General features: G+C 39.0%; 1 protein-coding gene across 1 annotated transcript in view; it reads left to right on the top strand.

Annotated features, from left to right (window-relative positions):
* Positions 1-12,393, top strand: part of SCP2 (sterol carrier protein 2) — a 112,044-nt gene that overhangs the window by 58,128 nt on the left and 41,523 nt on the right. The window contains exon 11 of the mRNA XM_078073140.1: positions 5,061-5,168. Within this exon, the coding sequence (XP_077929266.1) occupies positions 5,061-5,168 (108 nt within the window). The remainder of the gene's footprint in view (positions 1-5,060; positions 5,169-12,393) is intronic.

Below are 12,393 nucleotides of genomic sequence, written 5' to 3'. Positions count from 1 at the left end.
TGAGCCTGAGATTTGTAAGTCCATACACAGAAATAAGGGATCCTCTTCTCTGGCTCTTTCCACTGTGAGCTTACTCTTACTCTCTGACCTGTATGGATTTCTTTTCCTGGTCTCTCTGGTTAGAAAGATGGGGTTTTTTTAGACTTTTAGCTACCTGTGCTGCCCTGCTGCCAGTCTGCTCCAGGACTCTGCTTACCCTTGGAGCAAAGCTGTTAAGAGAGCTAAAAAGAGAAAACTTGGAACTCATCCTTGTGTAGCGGCTTCTCCACGTTTTAACTCCCTCCATGATTCCCCTGCTTTTGTTTACTTTTCAGAGTCTTCAGATAGTTGTTTTTGTATTTATCCAGTGTTTTCAGTTGTAAACAGTAGGAGACACAGGCTATAGTGAATATATGCTGCCTTAGCAGAACTGGAACCCAATTTCAAGGTTTTAAATATGTATACATTTTGACATATAATGATGATTTGTAAAATTATATCCCAATCTTAAACCACTTCCCTGATCTCTAGACTCATATGTCCAGCTGCCTAATTTTCAAAGGTTTTTTAGATATCTCATGAGTATCTCAAACCTAAGTCCAAATTGAGTTTCTGATGTGACCCAAACTTCTTCCTTCCTCAGTCTTCCCCATCCTACAGTTGCTCTAGTTCCTCTCTTTCTCTGCAGCTCTCATTGAATCCATCTCTAAGTCCTATTGGCTATCGACTCTACCTTCTAAATATATCCAGAGTATAACTGTATCTTACCACTCTTTATCACTAACAGCCTAGTCCAGACCACCATTATTTCTCATTTACATTATTATAGTAGTCTCATAACTGGTCTGCTCCTACCAGGTCTCCTTACAGTCTATTCTCTATAATGAATCTTTAATGATCCTGTTAAAAGCATACAGCAGGGGCGCCTGGGTGGCTCAGGTGGTTAAGCGTCTGCCTTCGGCTCAGATCATGATCCCAGGGTCCTGGGATCGAGCCCTACATCAGGCTCTCTGCTCAGCGGGAAGCCTGCTTCTCCCTCTCCCACTCCCCCTGCTTGTGTTCCTGCTCTTGCTAACTCTCTCTGTCAAATAGATAAATAAAATCTTAAAAAAAAAAAAAGCATACAGCAGATCAATGTCATTCCTCTGTTCATCTCATTCAGAAGTAAAAGCCAAATGTGATCTGTCCCCTTTAGTCCCCTTTCCCATCTCTCTGACTTCTACATCTCTGACTCTTTTTTTTTTTTTTTTTAGTAAAGAAAAATGTAGGGACTAACACACCCTTTTAATATGTTTTTAAATATTTTTAAGGTTTAAAAAGTATTTAAAGTTTGTAATTCCTAGTAGGAAAACATTATCTGAATGAATACCCTAATGGCAAACCACTATAGAATGTTTCAGTTGCATGTGGGGCAGAGGGGTAGGGATTCTCTTCACAGCATCCCAGCTTTCTTCATGTACATCTCTGACTCTTTTACTTTGTGGCAGCTACATTGGCCTTGTTCAAACACTCTAGGCTTACTCCTAGCTCAGGGCCTTTCTTCAAATACCCATAGGATTTGCTTCTTTATTCCCTTTGGGTCTTTGACCAATTGTCACCTTCTCAGTGGAAGCCTTCTCCAATCACTTGGTTTAAAATGTGAACTCCTTACCTCTGTCTTTTTTTTTTTTTTAAGATTTTATTTATTTATTTGACAGAGACACAGCGAGAGAGGGAACACAAACAGGGGTAGTGGGAGAGGGAGAAGCAGGCTTCCCGCTGAGCAGGGAGCCCGATGTGGGGCTTGATCCCAGGACCCTGGAATCATGACCTGAGCCAAAGGCAGACGCTTAACAACTGAGCCACCCAGGCGCCCCAACTCTGTCTTTTTTGTCCCAACACTTCCTCTACCCCCTTTCCTGCCTTTTTCCCCCCTATGGCACTTACCACCACTCTACTGTATATTTTATTTACATATTGTCTGTCACTTCCTCACACCTCTTCTGACAATGAAGTAAATTCCATGAGAGCAGAGTTTTTGACACAGAATAGGCATAATAATTGCTTTCTATTTATTTTATCTGTGGTACATAAGAGTGGTCATTATAGTACTTTTATCTCTGGATCACTTTTAGTTGATGAGCTCAAGACAACTTCCCAGTGGAATCTTCTGATATTTAATAGGATTGTATATATTATAGAAAAGAACATGCAGTGAATTATTGATTTCCTGGGGTTGATTTGTGTTCAGTGTGCTATTACTTGGTACAGTAACAATATTTAGGAGTTTTAAAAGCTGTGATGGCAGGTAGAATACCTGTTATGACCAGAGCCTTGTATCAGGTTCTATGTCAGAAACACACCAAAAAATAAAAGAATGCTGCAATAGATGGTTTTTAATCTACAACCTAGATTTAAAAGAAGTGTTAGTCGTAGGGACGCCAGGCTGGCTCAGTCAGAGGAGCATGTGACTCTTGATCTTGGGGTTGTGAGTTCGAGCCCTACGTAGGGTGTAGAGGTTACTTAAAAATAAAATCTTAGGGGCACCTGGGTGGCTCAGTCATTAAGCGTCTGCCTTCGGCTCAGGTCGTGATCCCAGGGTCCTGGGATCGAGCCCCACATCGGGCTCCCTGCTCAGCGGGAAGCCTGCTTCTCCCTCTCCCACTCCCCTTGCTTGTGTTTCCTCTCCCTCTGTGTCTCTCTCTATCAAATAAATAAAATCTTAAAAAAATAAAAGATTAAAAAAATAAAATCTTTTAAAAAAAAGAAGTATTAGTCATAAAAAATTCTGTGATTAGTGTGCTTCAGTTTACCAATGGAGAAACTCTTTGTTTTTGTTTGTTTGTTTGTTTGTTTGTTTTTTATCACTTCTGGATTTTTTTTTTAAATTTTTTTATTGTTATGTTAATCCCCATACATTACATCATTAGTTTTAGATATAGTGTTCCATGATTCATTGTTTGTGCATAACACCCAGTGCTCCATGCAGAACATGCCCTCCTCAATACCCATCATGTTTGTTTTGTTTTTTAAAAGATTTTATTTATTTGACAGAGAGAGACACAGGGAGAGAGGGAACACAAGCAGGGGGAGTGGGAGAGGGAGAAGCAGGCTTCCTGCTGGGCAGGGAGCCTGATGCGGGGCTCGATCCCAGGACCCTGGGATCATGACCTGAGCCGAAGGCAGGCGCTTAACAACTGAGCCACCCAGACGCCCCAACTCTTTGGTTTTTAAAGGCAATAAAATATTTGGTTAAGAACACAGGCTATGGAGCCAGGCTATCTGATAATTAATCCTAGATCAATCCCCTGCTGTTGCCTTGGGCTGGTTACTTATCTATAAAATGAGAATGATACTACCTACTTCTCAGGGTTAAGAATTAAATTATGTAAATATATGGAAAATAATTAGAACAAGGCCTGACACAGAGTGAGTACTTTAAAGTTATTAGCCACCTCTAACAACACCACAACCAACTTTATCATCTTTCTTTGGAGATTCCACTTCATTATATGGATAGAAGAATATTTTATATAATGCATGCATTTTAATTTACTTTTTAACCACCTGGAAGAATCACCAGAGAATTGATAGGAATGTTGAAATCACCAAGCATGTAATTTTCATTTTCTTTTAAGCTTACATTTATGGTTTAACAATATTTTCAGCCACTTCCCTTCATTTCATGTCCCCTACCCTTACCCCACCCCCTGCACCCTCCATTTACTAAGAATGTTTATATAACATATAACAGTGCAATTGAAAATGGAAATGGGGGCACCTGGGTGGTTCAGGTGGTTAAGCATCTGCTTTTGGCTCAGGTCATGATCCCAGGGTCCTGGGAATGAGGTGCCCCTCCCACCCCCCCGCCTCATATCCATAGGGCTCCCTGCTCAATAGGGAGTCTGCTTCTCCCTCTGCCTCTCTGCCCCTCCCCCCTGTGCTCTTTCTCTCTCAAGTAAATAAATAAAATCTTTTAAAAAAATGGAAATGAAGGGTGCCTGGGTGGCTCAGTTGGTTAAGCGACTGCCTTCGGCTCAGGTCATGATCCTGGAGTCCTGGGATCGAGTCCCGCATCGGGCTCCCTGCTCAGCACGGAGTCTGCTTCTCCCTCTGACCCTCCTCCCTCTCATGCTCTCTGTCTCTCATTCTCTCTCTCTCAAATAAATAAATAAAATCTTTAAAAAAAAAAATGGAAATGAATATATTGGGCAATATTGTGGATTTTTAAAGCTGATATAATTATTTTAGTTATAGTATTGTATCCAGTTTCATTCTTTAGGTATCTGAATCTCTGTTATAGTTATAGCAATTTTGGAAGCCAGAGAATTCTTAGGAACTAATAAGAGCTCTGTTTCATGCATGAAACTTTCTGAAAATATAAACCTTTATTACTCAATGTTTTTTGTGTAACTTTTTTCTTTTTCAGAGAGAGAGCATGAGCAAGGGGGGAGGGGCTGGGGAAGAGGGAGAGAGAGAATCTTAAGCAGGTTCCATGCCCAGTGTGGAGCCTGATGCCGGCTCCATCTCACAACCCCGAGATCATGACATGAGCTGAAATCAAGAGTCAGCTGCTTAACCCACTGAGCCACCCAGGCACCCCTATTATGTAACTTTTAGAAGTGCTTATATCAATTTAATGTTTGAGCTGTTAAGAAATGTTTGCTATAAGAAAATCTTGGCTATATTGAAATTAAAAAACAAAACAAAACATATCATTTGGTCCCATGTGTTTTTTTTTTTTAAGTAGGCTCCATGCCTAGTGTGGAGCCCAATGTGGGGCTTGAACTCACAACCCTGAGATCAAGACATGAGCTGAGATCAAGAATCAGACACTTGGGGCGCCTGGGTGGCTCAGTTGGTTAAGCGACTGCCTTTGGCTCAGGTCATGATACTGGAGTCCCGGGATCGAGTCCCACATCAGGCTCTCTGCTCAGCAGGGAGTCTGCTTCTCCCTCTGACCCTCCCCCCTCTCATGTGCTCTCTCTCATTCTTTCTCTGAAATTTAAAATAAAAAAAAAGAGATGCTTAACTGAGCCACCCAGGCGCCCCTGGTCCAATGTTATTTTTAACCTTCATGAATATTATTTTTCCTTCTTTAGGACAAGGTGGAAGACTGGTTGATAGAGGAGATAATACTTATGGAGGAAAATGGGTCATAAATCCTAGTGGCGGATTGATTTCAAAGGGACATCCACTGGGAGCTACAGGTAATACTACACACAGATTTCCTAATTTTTTGTTATCATTTTTGACATAAATATGAATGGTTTAGCCATTGATTTGAATGAAAGATTGTATTCTCTGAACCTGGTAGCCAGTGCTTTAAGTGATTGTTTAGTCATAGTATTTTTAATTTTCCTTTAAGTGTAGTGTACTTCAGTAATAACTGATGAGAATTTGAATTAGTTGAAACTCTAAATTCAACAGTATGTATATTTTTAAAGTTTTATTATTTTCAAATAGGTATACAATTTAACTTAAAATGTTTCCAAATAGAGATCTTGCTAGACCTGCTGGATAAGAATAATTTGAAATGAGCACATTATTTGTATATAGTTGTGTATGTCGTTGATGTTACATGGAAATTTTTTTTCTCTTGAGAGAGCTGGACTAAAAGTTATGAAATAAGAATTTTAGGGGCGCCTGGGTGGCTCAGTCATTAAGCGTCTGCCTTCGGCTCAGGTCGTGGTCCCAGGGTCCTGGGATCGAGTCCTGCATCGGGCTCTTTGCTCAGCGGGAAGCCTGCTTCTCCCTCTCCTTGTTGCTCCCCCTGCTTGTGTTCCTTCTCTCACTGTGTCTCTCTCTGTCAGATAAATAAATAAAATCTTTAAAAAAAAAGAAGAAGAATTTTACTGTGGCTCTACTGCTGACTGGCCATTGACTGTTTTGATTAATTAGTCAATTAATCACTTTAACTTTTAGTTTCCTTAATTGTAAAATGAAATTGTACAAAGAAGTTTATAAAATAACTTAGCACTAAAATCTGGGATTTATTGTTATGAAGATAGGTGAGCTTTGTATTTTTTTCATATTGTCTTATATATTAACTAATAAAAAAAATTTTTTTTAAAGATTTTAGGGGCGCCTGGGTGGCTCAGACAGTTAAGCGTCTGCCTTCGGCTCAGGTCATGATCCCAGGGTCCTGGGATCGAGCCCCGCATCGGGCTCCCTGCTCAGCAGGAAGCCTGCTTCTCCCTCTCCCACTTCCCCTGCTTGTGTTCCCTCTCTCGTTGTGTGTCTCTCTGTCAAATAAATAAATAAAATCTTAAAAAAAAAAAAAGATTTTATTTGAGAGAGCAAGAGATCAGGAAAGAGAGAGAGTGAGAGTTCGGGAGAGAGAGAGAAGGCTTGAGCAGGGGGAGGGGCAGAGAGAGAAGCAGATGCCCTGCTGAGCAGGGAGCCCAATGTGGGACTCAATCCCAGCACCCTGGGATCATGACCTGAGCCAAAGGCAGATGCTTAATCAACAGAGCCACCCAGGCGCCCTAATTAATTAAAATTTTTATAAATTATTGTAAATTCCAAAATAAAGAAGTTAGAATGAACAGTGTATTCATTACAGCAATTAACTTTGGTTTGTTTCTGTTTATGACTGTAATTTAGTAAGTTTATAACCTGGTAGAGAAAATAGATGTACGTAGATAAAGAGTAAGAGGTAGGTAGACAGGTATGCACACATAGATAGTTGCAGTATAATGTGCTACCTTGCTATTTATTTTGTCTTGTTTGTTCTTTGGGTCTTTTCTCTTTTTCATACTATCTTTTTATTAATTGGGTATTTTATAGTATTTTATTTTCTCTCTTCTGTTGAATTATTTCTTTTTCTTATTTTTTAGTGGTTGCTCTAGGATGTACAACATGCATTTTTAAATTAACCACAGTCTACCTTCAATTAATGTTATGCTATTTCACATGTGATGTAAGGGCTTTATATCCATGCACTTCTGAATATATTGTAAACCCCACAGTATACTATTGTTATTATTTCTCTAAACAATCTAATATATTTCAAAGTAATCTGAAAATGAGGGGAATGAGAGTGATATCATTGGGAGTGATGGAATAACAACACCTGACAAATATTCTCCTTTATAAAAGTTCCAAGAACACTTGTAAAAATTGTCAAGATCAAGTTTTTACAGAACTTTGGAAATTAACCAAAGACTTACAACAATCTGGGGGCACATTTTTAAAAACAAACAGGTGAATCTCCATAAGAATACTAAGCTTTATGGCATTTTGACTTGCTCTAATACCACTCCCCCTTTCCCCAGCTCCATGGTAGACTTGAAAACAAGAGCCTGCAATCCTCCTAGCCAGCACTGGAGGAGTCGGAATGGAATTGGAGCTCTTTCAAAGCCCCATTCTCAGAGAATTGTCATTATTTGATCTGTCTGGCAGTTCCCTGGTGAACCATTCTTAAAAGGCTTGTCTTTATGTAACCTGACAGAGAACTTGCGCCAGTGCAAACAGTATTTTCTCAGAGTCATTTGCTGAGAACAAGTAGCAAAAACTGGCTTAACAACATAGCTCCCTGAGGTGCTGATAACAATTGGGGCAAACAGCCCAACCAAAAAACTTAAAAGAAAAAGCTGAGGAATGAAATGTCTATAGGGGTCTTTGAAAAGATCTGACATATCCCTGGGAATCTAGAACACCAAGTATATACTAAGGCTGTGTGTATGTTCGAGGCTGTCTGCATGTTCAGAAAAGACCTGAGAAGGTCCTAACCTTTATCTCTGGCTAACCTTGGGGCTCTGTGCAAGCAGGAAGTAGAGGCTAAGGTGAAGTTGTAAACTGCCTAGCTGAGAGCCCCAACACACACACAGAGCCTCAGCAAAGACTGAGAGACTTACTAGTTCCAGACATTTAAGAAAATCTCTGTCCAGCCATTAGCTAACCACTAAGCTAACCAAGAAGAAAATTTAGTGATCAATTGTGACAAAGAATACAGACTTTACAGAATTAGTTTGGAAATGTCACTAGGTCAACAACAACAACAAACTCTGGGAAAGGGGAAGAATCTGATTTCTAGAGTTGCCACATTATATTATTTAAAATACCTAGTTTTCAAAAAAAAACTATGAGCCATGCAAAGAAACAAGAAAGTATGGCCCATACACAGGGGGAGGAAAGTAGTCAATAGAAACTGAGGTAGCTCAGACATTGGATTTACTAGACAAAGACAGTCATCTACTTAAGTATGTTCAAAGAATTAAAGGAAACTATAAAGAACTAAAGGAAAATATCACAATATATTACCAAATAGAGAATATCAGTTACTAGGTAGAAATGATAGAAAAGAACCAAATAAATTCTGGCATTGAGAATTATAGTAACTGGAATGAAAAATGCACTAGAGGGGCTCAACACCAAATTTGAGCAGGCAGAAGAAAAAATCAGTAAATTTAAAGGTAGGTCAGTTGAAATTATCCAGGCTGAGGAACAGAAGGAAAAAAAAAAAAAAGAATGAAGAAAAATGAACAGAGCCTCAGAGACCTGTCGGACCCCAGCAACTCTAACAACATGCACATAATAATGGCTCCAGAAGGAGAGGAATGAAAGGACAGAGAGAATATTTGAAGAAATAATGACTGATAACTCCCCAAACTTGAGGAAAAAAACTTTTATATGCATGTCCAAGAAGTTCAACAAACTTCAAGTAGGAATATCTCAAAGGGGTTTATACTTAGACACATCATAATCAAACTGTTGGGAGCAAAATGCAGAATATTGAAAACAACAACAGAGAAGATTCATCCTGTAGAAGCATTACTCAGTAAGGCTTAACAGCTGATTTCTTTTCAGAAACCATTGAGGCAGTGTGATGAAAGAAAGTGCTAAGCAAGAATTCTATGTTCAGTGAAACACCCTTTAAAAATGAAGGAGAGGGCGCCTGGGTGGCTCAGTTGGTTAAGTGACTGCATTCGGCTCAGGTCATGATCCTGGAGTCCCGGGATCAGATCCCGCATCAGGCTCCCTGCTCAGTGGGGAGTCTGCTTCTCCCTCTCACCCTCCTCCCTCTCATGCTCTCTTTCTCTTCATTCTCTCTCTCTCAAATAAATAAATAAAAATCTTAAAAAATAAAAAATAAGGGTGCCTGGTGGCTCAGTCATTAAGCGTCTGCCTTTGGCTCAGGTCATGGTCCCGGGGTCCTGGGATTGAGCCCCGCATGGGGCTCCCTGCTCAGCGGGAAGCCTGCTTCTCCCTCTCCCACTCTCCCTGCTTGTGTTCCCTCTCTCACTGCTCTCTCTCTCTCAAATAAATAAATAAAATCTCTAAAAAATAAAAATAAAAAATAAAAATGAAGGAGAGGGGCACCTGGGTTGCTCGGTCATTAAGCGTCTGCCTTCGGCTCGGGTCATGATCCCAGGGTCCTGGGATTGAGCCCCGCATCGGGCTCCCTGCTCAGCGGGAAGCCTGCTTCTCCGTCTCCCACTCCCCCTGCTTGTGTTCCCTCTCTAGCTGTGTTTCTCTCTGTCAAATAAATAAATAAAAACCTTAAAAAAAAAAAATGAAGGAGAAATGAAGACATTCCCAGATAAAAATTGAGAAAATTTACCTATACGAAATACTTTATAAAGAGAGTCATTCAAACTGAAATGAAAGAGCTCTAGACAGTGGAATAAAGGGCATATGAAGAAATAAAGAGCATTAATAAATGTAACCGCTTTGGTAAATATAAAGAACAATATAAATGCATTTTTCTTTGTCATGTTTCTCCCCTCCTATCCAACTGCATGAAGCAATAATCTGAGTCAATAGGTATACAATGCATAAAGATATAATTTGTATGACAGTAACAACACAAAGGAGTGTAGAGGGGAAAAAGCTAATCTTTTTTTGTATACTATTGAAATTAAGTTAGTATTAATCCAAACTAGGTTGCTATAAATTGTTAATTGTAATCCCTAGAGCAACCACTAAAAAATAACTTTAAAATATAAAGATATATAGTGAAAAAATATATAGTAAAATGACAAAGAATGAAAATGGTACACTAGAAAATACACACAAGAAGTAAATAATGGAGAAATAGAGGCGTTAAAAAACACTACATCAAAAACTAATGATGTACTGTATGGTGACTAACATAACGTAATAAAAATAAATAAAATAAAATATACAAAGAACTCTCAAAACTAAACAATAAGAAAATGAACAGTATGGTTAAAAATTGGTCAAAAGACCCAGACAACTCACCAAAGATGATGATATACAATGGCAAATATGCATATGGAAAGATCTTCAACATCATATGTCATTAAGGAATTGCAAATTAAAACCACAGGATACCTCTACATATATATTAGAATCTCCAAAATCCAAAATGGTGACAATACCAAATGTTGGCAAGTTTTTGCAAAGTGAAACATGATGAGCACTGGCTGATGTATAGAATTGCTGAATCACTATATTGTACACCTGAAACTAATATAACACTGTATGTTAATTATACTGGAATTAAAATTAAAAAACTTAATAAAAAAGAAATGAATCATCCCCTTACCATACAATTCAGTGAGCTCAGCTGATTTAAAAACTAGTGGGCTCAGCTCTGGGAGAGCTGGGCAAGTTACAGGAAACTGTGTCCCAGCCCTTAAAGATATAGCACAACATATAGCCCCGTGGAGATACAGTATAAAAGCAGCGGTTTGAAAAACACCTGGGGTATACAGGAGGGAGATTTGTTTACTAATTTCAGAGCGTGTGCTAAAGGGTCAGTGTTCTTTGGGAGACTTCTCTAGAACAAAAGAGTTGGCAGGTGGCATTTCCCTCCCCTGCTCCCTGCCCCCATCAAGCCTAGACACGTGGACACCTGTGGGAACCAGCGCACTGCCAACACTCTCCACCTAGCTTGCTAACAGTAGACCTAGTCCCCACAGATCTGTCCCCTCCAACCTGGAGGAGATGTAGCTGACTTTCCTAACACATAGACACAGACACAGAGTTAAGCAAAATAAGGAGACAGAGGAATATGTCCCAAATGAAAGAACAAGACAAAATCAGACCAAGAGAGCTAAACAAAACAGAGATAACTAATATGCCTGATAGAGATTTAAAAGTAATGGTCATAAAAACACTCACTGGACTTGAGAAAAGAGTGGAAGACTTCAGCGAGACCCTCAACAGACATAAAAAAACATAAAAAAGAACCAATCAGAGCTAAAGAACTCAAAAGCTGAAATTAAAAATACACTAGATGGAATAAATAGATTAAGATTTATTTATTTAAGGGAAGGAGAGAGAGCTCAGGGGGTGGGGAGGGGCAGGGTGAGAGTGAGAGAGAGTCTTTTAAGCAGACTCCATGCTGAGCGCAAAGCCTGAGATGGGGCTTGATCTCACAACCCTGAGATCACGACCTGAGCCGAAACCGAGAATTGGACCCTTAACCAACTGTATCACTCAGGTGCCCTGAGAATAAACTTACCTTAATGAGCACTGAGTAATGTGTAGAATTGTTGGATCACTGTATTGTACGCCTCTAACTAATATAACACTATATGTTAACTATACTGGAATTAAAATTTACAAAAAGACCAAAAAAAAAGAGTTGCAGTTTACATTAGAGACAGTGATTTAAGTTTTTTCAGACAGGTTCCTCACTCTCATATAAAAAACTTCTTTTCATCAGGAGATGAATATGGCATTTCAGGTTGTTTTTATTGACACATAACTTTTTTCTCCTCTGAAGGAACATATTTTTATTATAATTAACTTGTTTGCCATTCTGAGATATTTTTGTTCTGCCATTCACTGAAACATTCAGAAATCATGCTTTGTAGTAACAATACGATTTTTCATATCCATATTCTTTCTTAAAATTGAGGTGTAATTTTCACATAATAAAATACACAGTTCTCACAAAACACAATTGTTTATAGCAGCATTATTTATAATAGCCAAAAAGGTGAAAACAACTGAGATGTCTGTCATCAGGCAATATACATGTGGTATATTCATACAATGGAATATTCTTAGGCCATAAAAGAAATGAAGTACTGACAGATGCTACAACATAGATGAACCTTGACTTCCCTCAAACATCTTCCCCATTCTCCAAACCTTTCTCCCTCAGGCAGGCTAAGACTGATCCAAATTTTTCTTGTATCAGTAGCTCATCCTTTGTTATTGCTAAATAGTATTCCTTATACCACTTTGTTTATCCATTCTCCTGTTGATGGACATTTGAGGTCCTTCTTGTTTGAGGCCATTATGAATAAGGATGCTATGAACCTTTTTGTACAAGTCTATTTGTGGACATACCTTTTGCATTTCTCTTGGGTTAATAACTCAGCGAAATGGCTCAATCGGAGGGCAGATATATGTTTAACTTTATAAGAAGCTGCCAAATAGTTCTCCAAAGGTTTGTCATATGGTTTTTAATATTATAGCAGGATGACAAATTTTAACATTTAACATGTCTTTCTC

This window comes from Halichoerus grypus, chromosome 5, assembly GCF_964656455.1.
Source record: "Halichoerus grypus chromosome 5, mHalGry1.hap1.1, whole genome shotgun sequence".
Taxonomy (NCBI): Eukaryota; Metazoa; Chordata; class Mammalia; order Carnivora; family Phocidae; genus Halichoerus; species Halichoerus grypus.
The sequence above is the reverse complement of the archived record's forward strand: the minus strand, read 5'-3'. Positions and strand labels throughout refer to the sequence as shown.